The sequence below is a fragment of the Biomphalaria glabrata genome, chromosome 5 (genome assembly GCF_947242115.1).
Source record: "Biomphalaria glabrata chromosome 5, xgBioGlab47.1, whole genome shotgun sequence".
Taxonomy (NCBI): domain Eukaryota; kingdom Metazoa; phylum Mollusca; class Gastropoda; family Planorbidae; genus Biomphalaria; species Biomphalaria glabrata.
The window spans coordinates 15,408,350-15,424,840 of NC_074715.1; the positions used below are offsets into that span (position 1 = coordinate 15,408,350).

Below are 16,491 nucleotides of genomic sequence, written 5' to 3' on the forward strand. Positions count from 1 at the left end.
TAACACATAAGTTCCCCTTTCAGACCTTGTGGTCTACAGGGCAGATGGTGTAAAGGTCATCTGTTACTGTGGCCAGCACAAGGACCAACCGCCTTTACTTTTCCCCAACTACCGAAATTAAAAATCCCAGTCTTCACTAGGATTCGAACCTCAGACACCGGTTCGGAAGCCAGGCACTTCGCTGCTCAGCCACAGCACCTCCTTATTTGAACACATGCTGAACAAAAATGTCAACAAATACATTACTTTGTGAATTAACATAATACATTTTATTTCATAATTGCTCTCATTTGTAAAAGTACAACCTGATAACTCAAGAGTTCATTTTCACACCTGCAAGCAGTTTCTATCAAACATTCAACCTTTTCAATCTTAGGTCCAGGTTGTAGGAGTGGTCATAATGTGACTAGCTTCTGCACTGATATATAATATTTTTAAAAAAATCATATAACTAAATTTAAAAACAACACTCATTCATGTAAATGACAAATAGTCTCTTTACTCTTGGCTTTGCTGGCCTTTATCTCTTACTGGGTCTTTGGAATCTAAATTTAAAAGAACAAAAGAATTTTAATAAGAAACTACAAGTGAGAATGAGAACATTATTTCAAACTTCTTGTGACTGAACCACAAAATATTGAATTATTGATTACCAAAAACTCAAATCACAGACAACTAAGACAAAAAATTATTATTTTTTCCTTCAGTAACAGTACCATTGACACAAAAAAGCATTTTAAAAAGTAAGAAACTGTTTTGTTTGTTTTTTGCCAATTTATATATATATATATATATATATATTATTACTATTACTAATTTTTAATGATTAATAAAATGAGTGACTTACCATTAGACAGAGCTGAATCTTGCTCTAAAACACTTTCTTCAGGATCGTCATCTGATATCATGCCCTAAAAAGAGAAATGGAAAGGAAAAAGGTTTAACAACAAAAACTAATAATTCAACTACCAATAATAAAAAAAAAACTCAAATCAATAGTAGACCAGTGGTGCGCATTCATTATTAGACTGGAGACCAAATCAATTTCAACATGCATGTCATGGGTTGGATCACCACAAAAAAGTTGAGTCCACTGAGCCACTTTAGCTTCATTATGCACTGTGTGCTGGAATATCAAGGGGCCATCAGATGTAGCCCGCAGGCTGTAATTTGGGCATTATTGCAGTATACAATAAAATTATTTACAATTAAAAAAAAATTAAACTGTAGCTGTTAATGTATATTTCTGATATACCCCAAACATTGTACATAACTAGTACAAATGCTCCTGTAGCTTAACAAGCAAAATATTAAAAAATCCTTTTAAAAAAAAAAACACAATCTTATCTAAAGGGGAAGAGCTCAGCCCTTAAAACTATATCAATAATGTACAAGTTATTTCCATTATTTGATATTAAACAAAATAATAAATTACCAATAACTAATTGACTAATTGAGTACTCTTGTTGATTGATTCATGTTTTGTTAGGTACAATAAATAATTGTTTTATGTATCAAGTTGATTGGAGAATATGTTAGGATGAAATAATGTTAACAATTATTTAAGAAGACTAAATCAAATAAATTTAGCCATATCTGTCAATAATCAAGTATTAGTTTCCCCTTGTTGGTATCAAACAAAATAATTAATTACCAGTAAATAAATATCTTATTTGTTACCTTTTTTTTATTTTTTGATACATGTCTTGTCTATACCAATGAATAATTGTGCGAAGTTTCAAATTTTTTCAAGAATAGGTGTAGGAGCAATAACATGGACACACTTTTTACCAGATACAGACAAATAAACAAAGTGAGTTGATATAAGCTTTGTAAAAAAAAAATCTAAAAGCGATTCCTTACATCTAGCATGTCTCTTAAAGATTGAGCTTGGACAGCAATCTGGGATAGTCTGTTGTTTTCCTCTTTCAGCAAATCAATTTCAGTGGAGAGCTGCAAAGAAAAACAATTATTGGTATATATGAAGATGTAGACCATTTCCGTAAGTTATTATCACCTGACGCAGTAATGGTTATAGACATTCGCGCACTACCTTTAAATTGCTTAAAATGATTGCATCTCAAACAGCCTCTAACAACCAGTATAACTTCTGGCCTTATGGAACAGATATCGGGTCTTGAATTACTCTTGAAGAACTGTTATGACTTACAGGAGAAGGGGCAAAGGTGAGTAACTAGTGCCTAGACCAGTAAGCTTTGGACAGGAGGGTTTATTAGCCTTGGCTGGCTACTCACCTAAGAGAAGGAAAGATAAACAAACCTCTGATGCATAACAGTTATACTCAAACATGGGAAAAAGGTTTTGGGAGTCAAGAATATTTGTATATAATATTTATAATGTAATGTCAAAAAAAAAATTAGTTTCTATGCATTATAACTGTTAATACTTGTTATATTTGAGTTACAGACTTCCAATCTACTCTGCAAGCACTTAACAGCAGCACCTCAAACAGCCCAAGAGAGTTGACAACACTAATTGTGATAATCCATCAAATGATATCAAAATTAAATATCAATATCACACAACAGTGGCATCATGGGAAATGAAAAGGCAGATAAGCTATCAAAGGCAGGTTCATCTATAGAACAACCAGGTAGACCTGTTAACTACCTCAACCTAATGTCAATGTTAGTCAACAATCACAAAGAGGAGTGGCTCAACCAATGGGCATCAGGAAACAAAGGCAGAGCCATGTACAAAGAAATGACTTTGCCTAACAAACTGGACAGTATTAACTTCCTCCCCCGCAAAGAACAATCTACAATTTTCCAACTAAGAACAGGACACACACCACTATTAAATTACCATCTGAATAAAATAAACTCCACACAACTCCCCATTTGCAGACACTGCGCCCACCCCTTTGAGACTGTAAACCATATCCTCTTTGAATGCCCCTCCCAAATCCACCTTAGGCAGACCCTACTTCCACTACAGCCCAACATTACCAACACCCTGTACGGCGGTGCTCAACAGCTGAAGAAAACAGCACACATTTTTTTAAATGACAGTATTAGCATAATGCTTTACAAAACTAAGTAGAAACAATACATAAAGCACGAAACTTAAAGTCACAATTACTAAAAAAATAATAATAATTATTAATAATAAAAAATTAATATAAATACCAAAAAGATAAAAAAAAACAACATTACTTTTACCAAATTCTGGATGAAATAAATTAAATTAAAGTGACATTCAAAAAATCTACAATAGTATCATGAGTACTTAAAAGAATAACTCATTTTCTCTTTACACCTACAACGATTGATGTACTTACTAATAAACCACTTATACTGGGAAAACATTTTGCATGAAAATGCAGTGTTAATATGTATGCCTAAACAACACTTCATAATTTTAAAATTTTATTTCTCTTGCTTAATAAGGACTGAAAGAGCAAGTAATGAGTATATAGTGGCAGCATACATTGAATCAACTTTATTAGAGTTCTTTTTCTTTCTAAAATTATAATTACTACATAGACTGAAAGTACAGAATTCCCTCCACAGAATTCAGAAAAAAACACATGCTTCCCAGCTTTTTGAATCCAAATGAAAAAAGAAATTGAAGAGGGAGACTAATTTAACTACACATTGCCAGAAAATAAATGATATAAATGATACTTCCCAACACTTGTGAACTAGATTCATGATGAACTGTACCCCTTTATAGGCCAACAAATAGACAACAATAAGCTTATATTAAATTATTTTTAGGGAGAAAGTGACTCAGAAAAGCTAGGTTTAACTTAGGCCTCACAACAATGATTCAGCAAGAAGCAAGACAGGCCCTGACTCAGCTAACACGGCATGATAGCTGGTATGTCAATGGCATTGAAAGATATATGCAGCTACAAAATATAGGTACTTAAAAACTTTTGTACCTTAGTATCTGTCAGCGTGAAAGAATGAAACTTATCCACTAAAAAAACAGATAACAATGAATATTAAAAAAAAAAGGTAAAGCAAAGACTATAGATATGTAAACCTTAATCTCTAATGATGATAATGATAATAATGATAATTTTCTTTACAGAGTGCTGTTAATAAACAGGATGTAGGCTCAAGGCGCTTTGATAACATTACAAACAAAAATACAGGATAAAATGACAAACTAATCTTAAAGGTTTAAAACAGATAGGTCTTAAATGTTTTTCTTCAATGTAGTGAAGCATGTGAAAATAACCAGGCTACAGAGTAAAAAGAAGACATTACTATGTACCCATTATCAATTCATCACAGTAAGATGAACTTATAATTACTAGAACTAGGAGTCATTCACAATGAGTCAGAAGGGGAATCAAAGACACAAGAACTATAAAGATCAACTCAGACACCATTTTGCCCTCACTGGCAGAGAGGAAAGTAGCTGATCTGACATACATACACAGCAATGCATTTTGTTTTTGGTATGTGGCTTAACGATAAACTTTTAAGTCCTTAAACACCTAATAACATATTATAAGTGCCAAGAGCTAGCAGAACGATAACAAAGCTACACAGAAAATTAATATTGCTACTGTTAGTGCAGATGCATCAAAAACACACCAGATACATTTTCAAGACATATATAATGAAGCTAGATAATAAAAAAAATCTTTGGCTCACCTTTTCATTTTCAGATAAGGCTTCCTTCAATGCTCTTCGTCTTTCCTCTGCCAAATCTTTCCAGTAATGTTCAGATATTTCTTCTGTAATCAAAAACAAGCTTTCATCATTGGAAATACAAGATTCCAATTTCAAATATAGGAATGAACAAAAGTTTCTTATATAATAAAATTTTAATCTTTATAATATAAAGGAAACTGGCCTTACAACTATGCATTTTACATAATGAATCCACAACAAACAAATAAAAAAAAAAGAGATATTTACAGAAGCTAATATCTCCTCAACAAATTAATCATTATGGGAATGAAAGTTTATGTTTTTGTAATTGGTGACTTGTATTTTCTTGTAATGAAAAAAAAAAAAGATTATGATGTATTTGATGCTTAATATCATTTAGGCTTTCTCAAGGATATTCTATAAAAATATAAGTCTGAAGGGGTGGATACTATTATTAAACTAATTGTTTAACAACAATGCATCCTAAATTTGCTTTAATACAATACCTATCAGATCATGAACCTTTCAAAACATTTCAAGGATTGCTCTGAAAATATGACTTTTGAGGAGGGCAATGTAAGAATAAGATGCTCATCAAGACTATACAATAGTTATGTAATTTAAAAAAAAAAAGGAAGTTGGTTAGGAAAGAATGTCAAATCGCAGAGCCCTGAAGGGGATACATAACCAAAATATGAAAGAAAAATGAAAAAAAAAAAGACAATCCAAGGCTATGGTGGTAAGAATAGAGGATGCGAGGAAAGGCTATAACCAGTTTTAATCAGCAAGGTTTTAAAAACAAGAAGTAAGGTGACTCGAAACTACTACTGTTAATTAAATCACCTTTGGCGATCAGGTCGTGAACTTCCTGGTTGATAAATCCAGACACTCTGCCGCTGTCATTGGGATCTGTGATTTGATTCTCAAGTTCTTTTTGTATTAAATCATTCAAGAGTGAAGGATCTGTTTGGCAGCCTCTGGAGCAGTGAGTGATTGAGCTTTTGTCAGGCACTCTTTTATCTTCATAGACTTTCACAAGGTGGGGTGTGCTAGGGAAGTGGACTTCACCATAATATACTTTAGTCTTGTGTTTGCCTTCCTGCACCAAAATGGGGAAAAAAACAACTTTAAAAGGTGTTAAGGTTACACAATTTATTTAAAAATAAGTAAGTTATATGCTCAGTAATCTTAGGCTACGTTGACAATGTATGCTTTAGCTTCAAGTGTGTGTCCCCTTCTCATGTGCTTCTTGATGTGTTAATTGGTGATACGTTCTTGGTTGTCTTTCTGTGATTACCATTTAACAGTTTATTTGCCATATTGTTTAGTGAAGAAGTTTTTGGTACGTCTTATACGATAGCAAACAAAGTTGGCAAATGTAAAACATTATCTCATCCTGAAAATGGGAAATTATTAAGGGGTGTGGCCATGTCTAAATTCTTTGCAGTACATATAACCTTTGATAATCTTATGTTTTGGATAATCCAACTGTTGTTCTATGTCAGCTAGATCTAATATAGATCTATAGTTGTTGACGTGTACATGGTGGTCAGTTTTCATTTTTCTAATAGAAGTGACATGGATGATTAGATAAAAATTTCCATTTTATGTGTTTTAGATGAGTTTTCTCTAAAAATTTCAGTGACATTACGGATATGATAAAAAAAATATTTATTTCCAATATGGATCATAAAATTTTCCAAGATCAGGTCACGATCTAGATCCAGGAGAATTTTTCACAGTCTGTGTAAGTTTTCATTTTCAAACATTAATATCAAAATAACTTTTTGTTTTATAAAAATCACTTTGTGCTATATAAAAAAGAATTCTATACCATATATATCATTTTCAAATAAAAAACAAAAAATTTATATAACTTATTCTGTCCAAATGTGGAAAATAGTGTCGGAGTAGAAAGAGTTAAAACAATTGCAACGTTTATACACTCCGACATCCTGGAGATGTCTCTCATATTATGCGAGACCCTATTGTAATTTCATCCTCCCACTGCATAGCCACCAGCCTAGCGCAAGCTTCTTCTTACTGTTACCTTAGAAACACACACACACTCAGTAACACCAATTTAAGCTGTGAGTGTTCATACAGAAGAAAAAATGGCAGTGCAAATGAACATAAATTCTAATCCAAGGAGATTGCTAATAAAATAAAATTGGAAAGAGGATGGCCTACAATATGACCCATTGTAGGCAGTTCAACACAAATTGTTGAAATGATAATCAACTATTCAAACCATTTAAACACATTTATCTTTGTATGACAAGTAAAGATGGAGATAATATTTTATTTGTTTTTTTTTTTTTTTTACTTACAACTGTGTCTTTACATTTTGGCAAGGGAGTATGATGCTTGCTTTCTGGAACTGTCTCAGCTTGAAGTGTTCCTAATGTTTTGCGTTCATGACGTTCTGTCTAGAATAAAAAAGGAAATGAACTTTTTTTTATGTATTATATTAGTGTATGAATTATAATTAGATCTAACATCTTAGTATCTAAATCTTTCTAGACTTAGAGATCTATTAGCTTCAGGTAATCTACAAGGCTAAAGACTTGCTGATGATTGGATCAACACTATTTAGATTTAGACTGATGATATAGACAAGATCTAGATATAAATATCTAGACTAGATACTGAAATATATATAAAAATTATAATATATCTAATAATCTAATACTAGATCTAAAATTCTATATATGGTAATTTCCCTCTTACGAACAAGTTAATCGCTGCCGCCGCAATTTTTACATTTGAATTTTTATAGCTCCGTAATGGTTAGTCCTTGGAAAAAACTACAAACATCTATAAACTCGTCATCCATTTGTCAATAAAAAAAGCTACATTGTTTTTTTATGCTTTGGTACAGTTACAATAAAATATGACTTTCTGATAAGGAGAGAACAAACTGTAATAATAAATGGGTCTAAATCAACACCGATAACAGTAAAACTCAGGTGTACCTCAGGGAACAGTCTTAGGTCCACTACTATTTTTAATTTACATAAATGATTTACCAAATTGCATTACTTCAGGAACAAAAGTCAGATTATTTGCAGACGATTGCATAATATATAGAACAATAAAAACAACACAGGACACAGATATTTTACAAAGAGAATTAGATGAATTACAGAAATGGGAATCAAATTGGAGCATGTCTTTCCACCCAGAAAAATGTCAGTTGTTAAGAGTAACAAAAAAACTAAAACTAATTAATTCCACTTATTCAAGGCAAACCAGAAACACAGACTAAAAATGCAAAATACCTAGGTGTTATAATAAATGAAAAACTGTCATGGAATCCACATATTGATAAAACTATAAAAAAAAATCAAACAATGCATTAGGGTTTATTAAAAGAAATTTCTATAAATCAAATAAGAACATAAAACTAAAATGTTATTTAACCTTTGTTAGGCCAATAATAGAATATGCATCCTCCGTTTGGGACCCCTCAACTCAAGAAAACATTAAGAAACTGGAACAGACACAAAATAGAGCAGTGAGATTCATAACAAACGAATATTCACATTTGACTAGAGTAACACCTTTAGTAAAATCACTAAATTTAGAAAGCCTTAGACAAATTTGTACAAATACTCCTTCTTCCCTAGTGCTATTAGAGTATGGAATGGGTTGCCTGAGCTAGCCAGGAAAACCAGTGACTTGGCAGAATTTAAGTCATTGGTTAATATGCATGACTAAATGCATGATGCGTAGGACGTAATCATCTTCTTTTTTGAAGTAACGTCAGTATTATATAAGATAAGATGTTGAAGAGGGTCAGGCCAATGAGGTCCAGCGCTAACATTAACAAACACCATTCTCCGCTCTGTACACTTCATAATGTTATTGTATTTAAAAATAATATTATCTTCAATTTTTTTATTTTAATATCCATTTCTTTTTACACCAACTCAAGACCGACAGATTAGTGTCACTTTTCAAAGAGAGAGAGAGAGCAGGATTGTGCCACTTATGAAAACATTATTTTTTTCATTCACATTATACCTTACTCAACCCCTCATTAGCACTATGTTTAGCAATATTCCCATTCTTTTTACTTATTCACATAACACTTGGTTTAACATCTAAAACAAAAAGCAAAATTAAGTAAGAAAATGTTAGACCTAAAGATACAAAATAAATCAAAGAAATATCCATTTCCCGGTCTTGAGTAACCTCCCTTCGATATACATTTTCAACAATAAAATAGCATTCATTAGTGTCATTGATAGTGATAAAGACTGTTCGTTAGTGTAATTAATTGTGACAAACAAATATTATGGAACACCCCGTATTTACTCAAAGACTAGATCTATGACGTGTGTGTTTTTAGGCCTATTTAGAAGCATTTTAGATAGTTCATGTTTAGCTGATACTTAAATTTTCTAAAAAAAATCTCCTTCACCCTGGACCTACCCTCCTTCTGTCCTAGGAGAAAAAAAATGGCTTTGTCCTAAGAGTGCTCTTTGAACCCTGATAAAACCCTTATTTTTCAGAGTAAACTAAATAAAATGTGTCTGAACTATAAAGAAATGGAGTATAAATTTTAAAAAATAGACTAGTTTCGTCATAGCTATCACAATAGAGGCTCATTTTAACAAAGAATGAAATATTGTGGGGGTGTTTGTTAATGTCAGAAAATAGGGGGTGTTCCCTAGGCCCTAGGCCTAAGCGAAAATTTCTCTTCATTGAGTCTATATTCTATATATATATATAATATAATTATATATATATAATATAGATATATTGAGTCTATATTCTATATATATATATATATATAATATACTATAATTATATATATAATATAGATAGGCATCTGATAGGGTATAGTATACTTAATACTATTTTACTAATAGATCTACTAGTATAGAAAGTATACTTAGTATACTAAATATACAGTATAGTAGTCTTTTATAGTATAGACACTATTACTATAGACCAGGGGTGGGCAAATTACGGACCACAGGCCACATTCTGCCCGTCGAAGTGTTTTATGCGGCTCGCGGACACCTAAGGAAATCACATTACATTTTTTACACTTTAATACTTATCACTTAGAATAAAAAGGCTAAAGAAAAATTGTCTCTAAACGTCTTTCTAAAAAGTTCAAAGTAAAGGAAGGGTATTTTAATTATAATATTTTGAAAAAAAATTCAAGGACACAAGCCCAGGCCAGTATTTATTCAACACTATGAAGAACTGTGTTGAAAGTGTTGTGTTGGCTTGTACAAGATGGCAAAGGTAACAACTGATGGAAACATGCTTTGACTGAGAAAAATCAGACTTAGTAATAAAATAGAGAGCACTATCCTAACCTTAAAGTCATTACGAGAAAGTTTACATAAATCTGCATTGAATATCTACTTTTTCGTAATATAGATTGATGGTATCAAGTCGGCCTTATGTTTAGATAAATTATGCATCATGGCCTACCATCGTTGAGAGCCCTGCACAGTATAATTCATTTCATTATTTAAGAGAAGAAATAGCGAAACTTGTCCTCACTTTTATTGCTAAAGTGCACTAGGTGTTTAATAAGCTGCAAAATTTTAGTTTTTTTCGCTGTTAATTTAAATATTTCTATTTCATTAGGGGCCGCCAAATTCAATTCGCCTAGGACCTCCAATTATCTAAGACCGGCAGTTCCGAAAATTACTTTAAGATTTAGAAACAAAACATTCTGATGTTCGGTAACACAGTGGTAGTATCCGCTGGCCTAGCATTAGAAAAATATGGAATCTCATGGAAAAAATTGTTACGTTCCTTGAAGGACATTGACTGTGACTTTGTTACTAATATTTCTAATGAAGAGTTTGAAGACAGACTTCATATTTATCATCGGATTCATTGCAATTTGTAGTCTGCACATGAAATGTATGTGCATCTCAACTTTTTTCAAACATTTTTTGAGGCCAGCAAATGAAATTAGGCTTTTATATATTTTTTTTTAGCTGAAAGGTGAAACTATTTCTAGTGAAATGGTTGAAAAGTTCAGACTTATTTGCATTCCTTGATTGTGAAATTTGAAAGCAAATTTTAAGACGTTAGTAACTTGGAACCAGTTTTCAATACCCTCAGCTCACCACTTAATGACTCAGCTCCAGATGACATACTTCCAAGCAAATTATGAACTGAAAGAAAAGTTCAGTTCTTTCGCAGGAGTTCATAGTTGCCAGAAGCTGTATACCCGCACTTTAAAAAACTTTGCTGCTAAACTTTCACATTATTTGAAACCACATACATCTGTGAACAAGTTTTTGTTTGTTAGAACAGGTCGCAGCTTATTGATGTGTCAAAAAAACAAAGTATCAGATCACTTATTGACTGTAATTTGACAGCAGCCAGAAGAAAACAACTAGTAAGCTAGTTCCATGGTTCCAGAACATTATTCATGAGAGTAAACAGTTATATACTTTATATACACATTTGATTAAGTACAACTATATTTATATATTGGTGGGGAAATGTTGTTTAGTAATGTAAAAAGACAGATGTAATTTTTAAAAAATCATTCGTAAAATTAGTTTAAGAAATTGCCAACTCTTGGTCTTTTTATAATTCCTCAATTGTGAGTGCAAATATATATATTATAATGTAATATATGCAACCCCCCCAGTCCCCAAATTTTGTTAACTGCGGCCCTCTGCAGAAAAAAGTTGCCCACTCCCTGGCCCCCTGCTATAGGTTATAGACTAGTCTAGATCTATAACTATAACTTATAATTAATAGATCTAATCTATATATTTAATATTTATATCAGTACCGGTATAGTCATAGATTAGATAATAAATAATAGTAGTACAGTTATTACAGTAGATATCTAGCAGAAATTCACATTGGTGACATTACATTACACTTCATTACACTGTCATTACAGTTACAGTGTATGATTATCTTATGATTATCTAACTACCTATGTTACTATCTAGATTCTAGATGATAGTATAATATAGTAGTTTATTTATTTCGGACATTACATGAATTCGGACATTCGCTGTTTTTTGTGGTCATTAAATAATTATTTTAATATGTATTATAAAACTAGCGCGCTGTATAATGTGCTTGTCCATTTTCCAATGATTCTGACCCAATTTCCTTCCATTTAACTGTCTTTTTATGTAAGAAAAACAAATTTCAAAATTTGTTAGTCAGGTTGTTGTTTTTTCCTATGTTACCCGGATGACTTTACCTCTTCCTAGAGTTAAGACTATATTTTTTGATTGGCTAATTGGCAATATTTATTTTGTTTTTGGAGCTAATTTATTTGATTCATAAGCCAAGTTTTCTAATTCCATACCAAAACAAAATTAATACAGTGTCCGAATTAAATTTTCTTACCAAAATTTATTTCGGACAGCCAGTTTTGGACATCAATAAAAATGATTTTATATTATATTTGTTCGTTTGTTGTTGTTTTTTTTTAATAGAGAATAAATGGGCAAATGTTTGGAGTGAGCTTGGTACATTGAATGAAGTTAAATGCTTAGATCTAGACCTACTAGATAGATCTAGATTTATATAGAGAGAATATAGAGGATTCAGTTAGGCAAGAATGGCTAAGATAGTGACCTGTAGGGGCCTACTATACTACAAAAGATCATCTGTATTAGAAATTTATTAAATTAATAAACAAAAAAAAACACAAACATTCAACACACATCTAATCATGCAAACCCCAAACATTCAACACACATAAAATAAACAAAGATAAAATAAGTCTAAAAGTCGGTGCAGAAATCACTATTCCAGTGACCTAATTTTGGTAGAATAAGTGTGTTCATATTTTTATTTTTTGTGTTCATATTTATGCATAGTTTGAAAACATCATAATGATTTCATGTGAGGGGCTATACCTGGGGATCTTAAAATTTAGTTAATGTTAATATAGAATTAAAATCTGAGTTTATTGATGCCTAAATATAGAGACTGTCCGAAATAAATTATGGTGTCCGGAATCAAATAATGTGGGTCAAATGTGTCTGAATTAAATGAAAACACACTGCCTCTTTGACCTTAAATATAATAACAAATATAGGTTTGAGGAACAAATATAAGTAGTCATCCATATCGCTGTCAAAGTCAAACTTTCAAATTTGGGCCTACTATAGTAAACTATACTAATTATAGACTATAGGCTATAGCCTACTATAGGTAGGTGTCCGAATAGCATAAAATAAACTACTCTAATAATAATAATAGTAAGTATACTAATACTAAAGTAATAGATCTAGAATTCTAGAACTTATACTAGAAAATGAAGAGTCTAGTTAACTTAAACTTTAATCATGATGTAGCCTATCAAACATAAAATTTAACCCATTATTTACAGTCATATTTTTGCTGGCGTTTGCTTTTGGAGTGCTAGTAAACATATTTTCACAGCCTGTTTGTACTTCCATTTTTCTTTTGTTGCTGTTTGTGTATTCGCGGGTAGGCCAGATTTTTCATTAAAGACCAACTCCTAGCCAGTGTTTCCCAAACACTTCGCTTATTGGAAGAATTTATTAGATTTTGAATTATTTTATGTTTGTTTAAATAAAAGCAACCATAATTAAATCACACATTAAATATGTTATTATAATTTATCTTCAAGAATAAAACTATTTTAAAACGCAGACAAACATGAAAAAAAAAAGGTTTCGTGACTTTTATTTATGGTAATGTAATGTAAGGCCTTCAATCTAATAAAGTAGACTTGGACACTTTTTACACAAAATAGACCAACACCCTAGCTGCTAAAAGTAGATCTACGTGTTTCTTTTCATCACAATATGATGATTACTATGAATCGGTAAATCCACCTAAGGCGTCTCTGTTCCAGATTTGATGGCAAACTTTGGAACATTGACAGACTGAGGGCCAAAACAATAAACAAAACCTTCTTGTAAGAGATGCTACTTTTGGATCAGTGGATGACGCAGCGGCAGTGGACCATACCGTGTCCTCCGTGACCCGAAGGCGCCGCCCATACACAGGAGGAACTTCAGTCACTGTTGCCCAGCTACTCGAAGGCTTGCAAATAGTACCTATTACTACCTATATCATGGGCGTAGCCAAGGGGGGTCACCCCCACCCCACCCCGACATGAATCGGAATTTAGAGACTGATTTTTGCTTTGATTCTGTTTATTTTAGGTGAGATTTTAATACTAAATCATCACTTGCCCCCGCGCAACCATAAGGGGGTTTAAAGTTTAAAACCTCCTACCAGGGATTTAGCAGTCAAATCCCCCTCTTCTATAAAACAAACAAACAAAAAAAAAAAAAAAAGAATGCAAACAATAATCCCCGAATTCTAAGGAAGATTTTGGTTTTAAAACCCCCTCCGAAATTTAAAATAAAACCCTATCTTCAATATAAGACTATATCCATACATCAGTTACCAGATTCTATGAGCGTAACCAAGTGGGGTTTAAACCCCCCCCCCCCATGGGGTTTAGAGCTAAATAAAATCTCTTCAAAAGAAAAAGCAAATTACACACTCAAAATTCTATGAGAGTAGCCAAAGGTTTTTTTTAGTTTAAACCCCTAGCTCCCCCCCCCCCTTTCCAGGGAGTTTGAAGCTAAAAAATACCTCTTCAATATAAACAAAAGCAAATTACACACTCAAAATGCTATGATCATAGCCATAAGGAGGTTTTAAGTTCTCCGACAAAATGAATTACGCATAGTAAGAGTTGCGATGACATCGAAGCCTTTACGAAAAAAGCGCAAACAGGGACATCCTAGTACAACTTAAATTGACGTCACATTTTCATGGAGGTTTACAGAGCAGGAGGGATAAGAGGCTTCAGGCATTGCAATTGACAGATTTTTGTGGAAGCAGCTTGCCGCCCAATCCGCCGAAGTGGCGAGCGCCTGAGGATCTAAGTAAGTAAGAATAGCAAATTAGGTTTCAAATTAAACTTTTTAATAGCACGACAATGCACTGTAGATACCTCAGAAAATGCATTTTGTTGGCTTTCAATACCGGAAATAGTGCTAGGCGCCGGGGCTCCCAGACCCCTTTGCTGAGAGTCTACATTTTTTCTACTAACTCTAGGAAGAACCTATTCTAGAGTACAATAAACGTCTTATGTACACGCACACACACACATATAAATATATATGTATTTCGGAGGAGGAGAAAAAATCCCCCCCCCCAAACCTCCCCTCCCCGAAAAACAAATCCTGGCTACGCCCATGATATAATATGCTAACTATTGACACGAAGAAAACAAGCTTGTTGAGATCATTGACTACAACATCTCTTCTCCTTATTGACGACAAAAAGTATGTGTGCGTGTGTGCGTGTGTGTCCGGGGGGGGGGCGTTGCTGGTCGTTCCAATAAATCAAGTCAAAAGTAGCAAATCTGTCAGAGAACATAGTCATGCGCAGAGAACATAGTCATGCGCAGAGAACATAGTCATGCGCAGAGAACATAGTCATGCGCAGAGAACATAGTCATGCGCAGAGAACATAGTCATGCGCAGAGAACATAGTCATGCGCAGAGAACATAGTCATGCGCAGAGAACATAGTCATGCGCAGAGAACATAGTCATGCGCAGTGTGGAAAAACAGCAATAAGCAAGGAAAACATTTTTTTTTAAATATTTTTTTGAAAGCTTGTATTAAGTCATGTAATTAAATGTGTAATAAATCTAGACTACAAATATTTTTACCATTTTTTTTTTTTTTGCTTAGCGCAGTTTTATGCTTTTAAATTTCTCAATGCTTTATGATGCTATCACTTGTCTGAACCAGTTGGAAAAAAAGGGGGGGGGGGAGGAGAGAAGGGGTATCTGAATGATCACTTTTTTTAAAATGCATTTATATAAATAAAAAAAAAAAAGCCAAGCCAACACACTAACCACTGTACCAGCGATTCGAGTAGCGTATGAAATTATAAGTTTTTTTTTTAAAGTTAAATATTGTTAGCTTCAAACTTTAAATCTGCGACCTACATAGTATTAACGGGGGCTAATTCAAGCTATAGGCTAGCTACCACCATCAGTCAAGTAAAATTTCTTTCACTTGTTCGGAATGCCAAACAAAATAATTAATTACAATAGCTCATTAACTGATAGATTCTTTTTTATTTTTACGTTGATTCTTGTTTTGTCGGGTAAAAGAAATAATTGAGAAAAATTTCAGCTTGATCCGAGATTGGGTGTGTGAGAAACGTGCACAAACTTTTTACCAGACAGAGTGAGTCGATACAAGCTATTTAAAAAGGGGTTCCAGAGAGAGAGAGAGAGAGAAAGGTAGAAGGGAAGAGAGAGAGGGAGAGAGAAAGGTAGAAGGGAAGAGAGAGAGAGAGAGAAAGGTAGAAGGGAAGAGAGAGAGAGAGAGAGAGAGAGAGAGGGGGATAGAGAAGAAGAAGAAGATGAAAAGTAAAGAGAGCGTGCCGATTCATTTCATTTTAACATCTACAACTATTCACGGGCTAAAAGTATCTTAGGGGATCGTTAAAATGTGGCCCGTTTATTGGAAGTCCAACAAAAGTAAAGGAGGGGATGTTCCGGGTATAAAAAAACAATAAAGCCTTGAAACAAATCAGCGGGCGTAGCCGGTGTGTAATGCTAGAATGCTTTAAGGCATTGTTTTAGATGCCGAAGATTATGTTTTCTATTCGTCGTCTGGGCCTGTCTTCGTCAAGGGCTCTTAATTATTTGAATCCTTAATGTAGGCCTATGTCACTCTACCTTCGTGATTCTTTCACATCTGCTGTCAGCTGCATTTTAATTAATGCTAGTGAGGACAAATTGAAGTCTCTGCCAACCTGAATACCACGTAGACTTTAAGAGTGCAGATTGCGTAGGCCTATTACGAAGAAGCTGGTTAGTCAGTCACGACGAA

General features: G+C 33.2%; 1 protein-coding gene across 1 annotated transcript; it reads right to left on the reverse strand.

The window, feature by feature from the left end:
* Positions 1-7: 7 nt before the first annotated feature.
* Positions 8-13,110, reverse strand: LOC106062363 (uncharacterized). Its single transcript, XM_056030084.1, has 7 exons — positions 12,980-13,110; positions 6,962-7,060; positions 5,475-5,730; positions 4,632-4,714; positions 1,864-1,953; positions 848-911; positions 8-545 (listed from the first exon to the last, which is right to left on the reverse strand). The coding sequence occupies exons 1-7, from the start codon at positions 13,049-13,051 to the stop codon at positions 499-501; spliced, it is 711 nt and encodes a 236-aa protein (XP_055886059.1). The 5' UTR covers positions 13,052-13,110; the 3' UTR covers positions 8-498.
* Between the last annotated feature and the right edge of the window lie 3,381 nt (positions 13,111-16,491).

What these genes read in the sequence shown, in the direction of transcription:
- LOC106062363 (XM_056030084.1), bottom strand. Translation starts at nt 13,051, where the DNA reads ATGGAAGTACAAACAGGCTGTGAAAATATGTTTACTAGCACTCCAAAA. An exon ending in CCTTATCTGAAAATGAAAAG is followed by an intron (nt 1,954 to 4,631) that starts GTGAGCCAAAGA and finishes TTTTCTTTGCAG; the next exon opens with CTCTCCACTGAAATTGATTT. An exon ending in CTTTAAGAGACATGCTAGAT is followed by an intron (nt 912 to 1,863) that starts GTAAGGAATCGC and finishes TTCTCTTTTTAG; the next exon opens with GGCATGATATCAGATGACGA.